Raw genomic sequence first — 9,093 nt, 5'->3', positions numbered from 1 at the left:
TCCTTACATTGGTGATCAGTGAGAAGAATGTTCCTTACATTGGTGATCAGTGAGAAGAATGTTCCTTACATTGGTGATCAGTGAGAAGAATGTTCCTTACATTGGTGGTCGGTGAGAAGAATGTCCCTTACATTGGTGATCGGTGAGAAGAATGTTCCTTACATTGGTGATCAGTGAGAAGAATATTCCTTACATTGGTGATCAGTGGGAAGAATGTTCCTTACATTGGTGATCAGTGAGAAGAATGTCCCTTACATTGGTGATCAGTGAGAAGAATGTTCCTTACATTGGTGATCGGTGAGAAGAATGTTCCTTACATTGGTGATCAGTGAGAAGAATGTTCCTTACATTGGTGATCAGTGAGAAGAATGTTCCTTACATTGGTGATCAGTGAGAAGAATGTTCCTTACATTGGTGATCGGTGAGAAGAATGTTCCTTACATTGGTGATCAGTGAGAAGAATGTTCCTTACATTGGTGATCAGTGAGAAGAATGTTCCTTACATTGGTGATCAGTGAGAAGAATGTTCCTTACATTGGTGATCAGTGAGAAGAATATTCCTTACATTGGTGATCAGTGAGAAGAATGTTCCTTACATTGGTGATCAGTGTGAAGAATGTTCCTTACATTGGTGATCAGTGAGAAGAATGTTCCTTACATTGGTGATCAGTGTGAAGAATGTTCCTTACATTGGTGATCAGTGAGAAGAATGTTTCTTACATTGGTGATCAGTGTGAAGAATGTTCCTTACATTGGTGATCAGTGAGAAGAATGTTCCTTACATTGGTGATCAGTGAGAAGAATGTTCCTTACATTGGTGATCAGTGAGAAGAATGTTCCTTACATTGGTGATCAGTGGGAAGAATGTTCCTTACATTGGTGATCAGTGAGAAGAATGTTCCTTACATTGGTGATCAGTGAGAAGAATATTCCTTACATTGGTGATCAGTGAGAAGAATGTTCCTTACATTGGTGATCAGTGAGAAGAATGTTCCTTACATTGGTGATCAGTGAGAAGAATGTTCCTTACATTGGTGATCAGTGAGAAGAATGTTCCTTACATTGGTGATCAGTGAGAAGAATGTTCCTTACATTGGTGGTCGGTGAGAAGAATGTCCCTTACATTGGTGATCGGTGAGAAGAATGTTCCTTACATTGGTGATCAGTGAGAAGAATATTCCTTACATTGGTGATCAGTGAGAAGAATGTTCCTTACATTGGTGATCAGTGTGAAGAATGTTCCTTACATTGGTGATCAGTGAGAAGAATGTTCCTTACATTGGTGATCAGTGGGAAGAATGTTCCTTACATTGGTGATCAGTGAGAAGAATGTCCCTTACATTGGTGATCAGTGAGAAGAATGTTCCTTACATTGGTGATCGGTGAGAAGAATGTTCCTTACATTGGTGATCAGTGAGAAGAATGTTCCTTACATTGGTGATCAGTGAGAAGAATGTTCCTTACATTGGTGATCAGTGAGAAGAATGTTCCTTACATTGGTGATCGGTGAGAAGAATGTTCCTTACATTGGTGATCAGTGAGAAGAATGTTCCTTACATTGGTGATCAGTGAGAAGAATGTTCCTTACATTGGTGATCAGTGAGAAGAATGTTCCTTACATTGGTGATCAGTGAGAAGAATATTCCTTACATTGGTGATCAGTGAGAAGAATGTTCCTTACATTGGTGATCAGTGTGAAGAATGTTCCTTACATTGGTGATCAGTGAGAAGAATGTTCCTTACATTGGTGATCAGTGTGAAGAATGTTCCTTACATTGGTGATCAGTGAGAAGAATGTTCCTTACATTGGTGATCAGAGGGAAGAATGTTCCTTACATTGGTGATCAGTGAGAAGAATGTTCCTTACATTGGTGATCAGTGAGAAGAATGTTCCTTACATTGGTGATCAGTGGGAAGAATGTTCCTTACATTGGTGATCAGTGGGAAGAATGTTCCTTACATTGGTGATCAGTGTGAAGAATGTTCCTTACATTGGTGATCAGTGAGAAGAATGTTCCTTACATTGGTGATCAGAGGGAAGAATGTTCCTTACATTGGTGATCAGTGAGAAGAATGTTCCTTACATTGGTGATCGGTGAGAAGAATATTCCTTACATTGGTGATCAGTGAGAAGAATGTTCCTTACATTGGTGATCAGTGTGAAGAATGTTCCTTACATTGGTGATCAGTGAGAAGAATGTTCCTTACATTGGTGATCGGTGTGAAGAATGTTCCTTACATTGGTGATCAGTGAGAAGAATGTTTCTTACATTGGTGATCAGTGTGAAGAATGTTCCTTACATTGGTGATCAGTGAGAAGAATGTTCCTTACATTGGTGATCAGTGAGAAGAATGTTCCTTACATTGGTGATCAGTGAGAAGAATGTTCCTTACATTGGTGATCAGTGTGAAGAATGTTCCTTACATTGGTGATCAGTGAGAAGAATGTTCCTTACATTGGTGATCAGTGAGAAGAATGTTCCTTACATTGGTGATCAGTGAGAAGAATGTTCCTTACATTGGTGATCAGTGAGAAGAATGTTCCTTACATTGGTGATCAGTGGGAAGAATGTTCCTTACATTGGTGATCAGTGAGAAGAATGCTCCTTACATTGGTGATCAGTGAGAAGAATGTTCCTTACATTGGTGATCAGTGAGAAGAATGTTCCTTACATTGGTGATCAGTGAGAAGAATGTTCCTTACATTGGTGATCAGTGGGAAGAATGTTCCTTACATTGGTGATCAGTGAGAAGAATGTTCCTTACATTGGTGATCAGTGAGAAGAATGTTCCTTACATTGGTGATCAGTGAGAAGAATGTCCCTTACATTGGTGATCAGTGAGAAGAATGTTCCTTACATTGGTGATCGGTGAGAAGAATGTTCCTTACATTGGTGATCAGTGAGAAGAATGTTCCTTACATTGGTGGTCAGTGAGAAGAATGTTCCTTACATTGGTGATCAGTGGCTCACAGATGCACAGCGGGAACCCGCAAGGACTCACAGCCAGCTTCCCACACCTAAACATCCCGGTGACCCAAAGACTAGCAAAGAACGGGTCCAGTTGAGGACAACGCTGAATTCTTGGACAGGTAAGTGTCCTTTTTTTTAAAGTCAGCAACTATGTTTTTTTTTTACCAACCTTTAGGCTCCACATCCAACCACTGTCCAAATCTTTGTGCCTCAACCTCTGCAACATCTCCTAAATACCTCCCTTTCTAACCAACAAAACCACAAAGCTGCTAATCCACTCCCTGGTTATCTCTCGCCTCGACTACGGCCACTCCTCCCTCATTGGCTTACCTTTATATAAGCTATCCCCTCTTCAGTCCATCATGAATGCTGCTGCCAACCTCATTCACCTTACCAACCACTCAGAATCTGCTACCCCTCTCTACCAATCCCACTACTGCCCTCCGCACAGTGTCCTCCACCTCTCTCGGCCAATCCCTCCACTGGCCTCCATTCAGTGTCCTCCACCTCTCTCGGCCAATCCCTCCACTGGCCTCCATTCAGTGTCCTCCACCCCTCTCTGCCAATCCCTCCACTGACTTCTATTCAGTGTCCTCCTCCCCGCTCTGCCAATCCCTCCATTGGCTTCCACTTAGTGTCCTCCACCCCTCTATGCCAATCCCTCCACTGGTCTTCACTCAGTCCCCTCCACCCCTCTGTGCCAATCCCTCACCTGACCTCCATTCAGTGTCCTCCACCCCTCTAACAACTTATACAGCCATCCACAGCTCAGCCTCGAGCTATATAACTGGCATAGGCTTAAAATACCAACCAAAACGCTCCGTTTGCTCCTCTGAAGACCTCCTACTCTCTGGCTCCTTCGTTACCTCCTCCCATACTCACCTCCAGGACTTCTCCCGAGCCTCTCCCATCATATGGAACTCCCTACCCCAAGCTGTCTGACATCTCCTACTCTACTTTTAGACAATCCCTGAAAACCCTCCTCTTTCGAGAAGCCTAATCTGCCTCCACCTAACAACTGTACCATCAGCCCATTCCCCACAGTTATTACCTTTTGCATCACTTGATCCTCCCTCCTAGATTGTAAACTCTAAGGAGCCGGTGTTCTGCTGACAAAGGTCCCCCTTCGGATAGTGTCCGCCCCTACTGCGCAGGCGGAGGACAAAAGAGATGCCGAAAGTCTCCGAACACGAACTGCTGTTGATGAGCTTTACACAGCATCTGCGCAATTAAGACTACATTGTGCCACACTTTTCCGCACGCTCCCGATGCTCGTGAAACTCTGCAAGGGGCCGGTATAGGGGCGGATGCATACAGAAGAGGCCGTCTCATGGGCAGAGCTCATATGATGGGGATGGATTTCTCAAAGGGCGAATGTATTATTGAGAAGTGTGTAAGGGGAGGATGCCTACCCGCCCATCAACAGCTGTTCGTGTTCGGAGACGTTCGGCGTCTCCTTTGTCCTCCGTACTGAGCAAGCGCTACGCCTGGGCAGTACAGGGCAGACACTCTTTAAGGAGCTGATACTGAGCTTGTCCAATACGATTTTAGATTGTGTGACCAGCATTAGTCTGTGACATTGGAATGTAATGAGGGAAATAATTATAGATTTACCTTCAAGGTGTCATAGGGACACAGAGCTCGCGGGTGGGAGTCTATGTCAAATGTTTCCAGGAAGGAGATGGAGACGTGGAACCCTTCTTCTACGCGGATGCTGTAGTTGCAGTTGAGGTCTGCAGGGTAAGGCTTGGGGTATCCCGGACTGGAGATATATCCAGACTCCTCCGTGAACAGATGACTGCTGCAATCCACTGAGAGAGGAGACACAATACACAGAATTGTCCATCTATTATCCTTATTACAACCTTCTATAAGCAACTTTACTCACTGACCCTCAGGGTCCGGGAACAATGACACACTGACACCTGGGGGTCCGGGAACAATGACACACTGACACTTGGGGGTCCGGGAACAATGACACACTGACACCTGGGGGTCCGGGAACAATGACACACTGACACTTGGGGGTCCGGGAACAATGACACACTGACACTTGGGGGTCCCAGAACAATGACACACTGACACTTGGGGGCCCCAGAACAATGACACCCTGACACTTGGGGGCCCCAGAACAATGACACACTGACACCTGGGGGTCCGAAAACAATGACACACTGACACCTGGGGGTTCGGGAACAATGACACACTGACACTTGGGGGTCCCAGAAGAATGACACCCTGACACTTGGGGGTCCCAGAACAATGACACACTGACACCTGGGGGTCTGGTAACAATGACACCCTGATACCCGGGGGTCTGGGAACAATGACACCCTGACACCAGGGGGTCCGGGAACAAAGACACCCTGACACTTGGGGGACCCAGAACAATGACACCCTGACATCTGGGGGTCCAGAACAATGACATCCTGACATTTGGGGGACCCAGAACAATGACACACTGACACTTGGGGGACCCAGAACAATGACACACTGACACTTGGGGGTCCCAGAACAATGACACACTGACACTTGGGGGTCTGGGAACAATGACACCCTGACCCTAGGGGTCTGGGAACAATGACACCCTGACACTTGGGGGTCCAGGAACAATATCACCCTGACACTTGGGGGACCCAGAACAATGACACACTGACACTTGGGGGTCCCGGAGCAATGACACACTGACACTTGGGGTCCAGGAACAATGACACCCTGACACTTGGGGGACCCAGAACAATGACACACTGACACTTGGGGGTCTGGGAATAATGACACACTGATACTTGGGGGTCCCAGAACAATGACACACTGACACTTGGGGGTCCCAGAACAATGACACACTGACACTGGGGGGTCCCAGAACAATGACACACTGACACTTGGGGGTCCCAGAACAATGACACACTGACACTTGGGGGTCCCAGAACAATGATACACTGACACTGGGGGGTCCCAGAACAATGACATACTGACACTTGGGGGACCCAGAACAATGACACCCTGACACTTGGGGGTCCCAGAACAATGACACACTGACACTTGGGGGACCCAGAACAATGACACCCTGACACTTGGGGGTCCCAGAACAATGACACACTGACACTTGGGGGACCCAGAACAATGACACACTGACACTTGGGGGTCCCATAACAATGATAAACTGACCTACAGGTTCCAGGAACAATGACACACTGACACTTGGGGACTTGCCTAAACAAAGCTGACCATCACTGATATAAGCCATACCTTTGCAGGTTCTCTTGTCTAGTGATGGACGAACTTCCAACGGGACATTTCGCGAACGCGGCCAAAAGTTTGTGAACCGCAAAGTTTGTGGCGGACCCCATTGACTTTAATGGCAGGCGAACCTTAAAAACCTCCAGGTCATATTTTCAGCCACAAAATACTTACTAGCTGTGCACACAGGGCAGGCTATGAAGGGGGTGCAGGAGATGATCAGTGCCACAGTCAGGGCAGCGCAGTCCTGTGCCAGTGTCCCAGTGTGCCAACCTGTGCTTGAGCCCCTCTCTCTGCCCTTACACCCAGTGCCAGTCCAGTGCTGATCCTCAGCCATGGGGCTGGCAATGATTGGCTTCTCTGCTGCTATCTCCCTCACTGTCTGAAATCAGCACAGTGATAGAGACTGAGCACTGACACCAGCACCGTGATAGAGAGCACTGACACCAGCACCTTGATAGAGAGCACTGCCACCAGCACCATGATAGAGAGCACTGCCACCAGCACCGAGATAGAGAGCACTGCCACCAGCACCAAGATAGAGAGCACTGACACCAGCGCTGTGATAGAGAGAGCACTGACACCAGCACTATGATAGACAGCACTGACATCAGCACCGAGATAGAGAGCACTGACACCACACCAGCACCGAGATAGAGAGCACTGACACCACACCAGCACCGAGATAGAGAGCACTGACACCAGCACCGAGATAGAGAGAGAGCACTGACACCAGCACTGAGATAGAGAGCACTGACACCAGCACTGATATAGAGAGCACTGACACCAGCACCGAGATAGAGAGAGAGCACTGACACCAGCCCTGAGATAGAGAGCACTCACACCAGCACCGAGATAGAGAGAGAGAACACCAGCACTTAGATAGAGAGCACTGACAGCAGCACTGATACCAGCAACTCGCTGCAGGACCCAAAAATGACACCGCTCAACCTCTTCAAATAAGAGGGTACGGGCATATAGTACGGTGTGCTTTTTTTGTACAAGGAAGTGAGCCAAAGGTAGAAAAAAGGTCTGTGGGCTCGATTAAACAAATCGTTGATAGAGTTATGCATATACATGGTCTACTGGTCACATGTGTTGAATTCCTCCGAGATCCATGCCTCATTCAATTTTATAAATGTGAGGTAGTCAACACTGTCGTGAGCTAGGCGAGTGCGCTTATCGGTCACGTTCCCTTTGCTGCGCTGAACGTCCTTTCGGACAGGACACTGGACGAGGGGCAAGCCAACAGTTCCATTGCAAATTGGGCAAGCTCTGGCCAGTGGTCAAGCCTGCCCACCCAGTAGTCCAGGGGTTAATCACTCCTCATAGTGTCCACATCGGCCTTTAACCTGATTGTCAGGGCTGGCTTAGCCCTTCCTCCTCTGGGCTGGCCGCTCAGCTGTCGGCTAATTGCCAGCTCTCTTCTCTCTCCACAGTTACCAGCTGTCCCCGATGATGCTCGTCTGACCTGCCTATTTAAAGCCTTCCTGCTCACTTTTTAATTTGCCTTCGCGTTGGTCACATCACAAGGAACCGTCTCCTGCTTTTTGTTTCAAGACTGGCTTGCTGACATCCCACCTGGCTTCTTAGCCTGCTTGCAGCTGCTCTCCTTGGATCCCTGACTTCCAGCCTGGCTGATTACCCGATCTGGTTAATGAACTTTGGACTGGCTGACTACCCGATCTGGCTACAGGACTCTGACTATGCTTGTCTACGCTTTTTTCTATGTACCTTTTTATTTTTATCAATAAACAAGTGTGATTTGATTGTACTTCTGTCTCTGTCTGTTTCATGGTTCCTGACAGTACGCGAAGGCCATGAATTCAGAAGATACAGTCAATCCACTTGTTGATAATATTTTTTCCAGATTGGATGAGCAAGATCACTGCATGGATCAGTTTGCCTTGGCGTTACAAACGCTCCTGAATCGCACGGCTCACCTGGAATCCCCCACGGTGGCTGCTCCGGTACAACCTGTGTCGCAGGCCGTCCCTGCTGCTGTACCAGTCTCTGTGCAGGCACCCGCCTCGAGTATTACCTCTATAAGAGGTATGTCTGGTTCTGCTCCGCTTCCCCAGCGATTTGGGGGCGATCCAGTTCAATGCAGAGCGTTTCTCAATCAGGTTGAGATATACTTCGAAATGCTGCCCCAGGCGTTTCCCACGGACAGAAGCAAAGTAGGTTTTTTGATATCTTTGCTTTCTGAGAGAGCCTTGGCCTGGGCTAACCCTCTATGGGAGACGCAAAAACCTGTTGTCTTGAGTTACCCTTTGTCGGTCTTGGAGGATAAGGCCATAGAGGAGAGCCATGGGAGTCTGGAGTGTGGAGTGTGGCTTTGTGGGTTTCGTTGCTCCCACTGGGCTCGGTGATGGCTGCTCATGTGCCTTCTTAAGGTGGTCATCCCTAAGTGAGTGTTGGGCTTACGGTGACTAATGCAAAGGCTGCAGATGGCAACACTATTGTCAGCAGCGGACACGTTAAAAAAAGCCCACACTGCGGAGCCATGTTATGAGTAAGGGCTATGAGTAAGCACTGATTATGGTGCGATACGCGTCAGTATTTTCATGAACCCTGTTATTCTTTTGCTGTGGATTTTTTAAACATGTTTTAATGTGGCCCACATTGTTTCAATTAAAGATGGGATTTCAAGTCTTTTTCCAGTGTGCGGCTATCCAGAGTTTTGTCCTGCTTGTTTGCTCACTGCGGAGCCATGTACCGGCGTCCTGGGAGCGCCAGATGTGACCGTACATGGTCAATGACTTGCTCCTGATACATTTGCAGTCTGCTTTGTCCCTGCTGTGCAATTTAAGTTATTCCTGCTTCTCCTCCCTATCTGCTGGTCCATATCTCCCTCTGAACTCCCCTCCTCTTCCTCTCT

The 9,093-nt window shown here is 47.5% G+C and overlaps 1 protein-coding gene across 1 annotated transcript in view; it reads right to left on the bottom strand.

Moving 5' to 3' along the window:
* The window catches only part of LOC143956968 (complement C1r-A subcomponent-like), a 105,230-nt gene that overhangs the window by 38,629 nt on the left and 57,508 nt on the right, over positions 1-9,093 (bottom strand). Inside the window, 1 exon segment of the mRNA XM_077467143.1 lies at positions 4,587-4,783. Within this exon segment, the coding sequence (XP_077323269.1) occupies positions 4,587-4,783 (197 nt within the window).

This window comes from Lithobates pipiens, unplaced genomic scaffold (genome assembly GCF_037356315.1).
Source record: "Lithobates pipiens isolate NorthernLeopardFrog02 unplaced genomic scaffold, aLitPip1_a1.2 Scaffold_47, whole genome shotgun sequence".
Taxonomy (NCBI): domain Eukaryota; kingdom Metazoa; phylum Chordata; class Amphibia; order Anura; family Ranidae; genus Lithobates; species Lithobates pipiens.
This window is presented reverse-complemented; position numbering and strand designations above follow the sequence as displayed.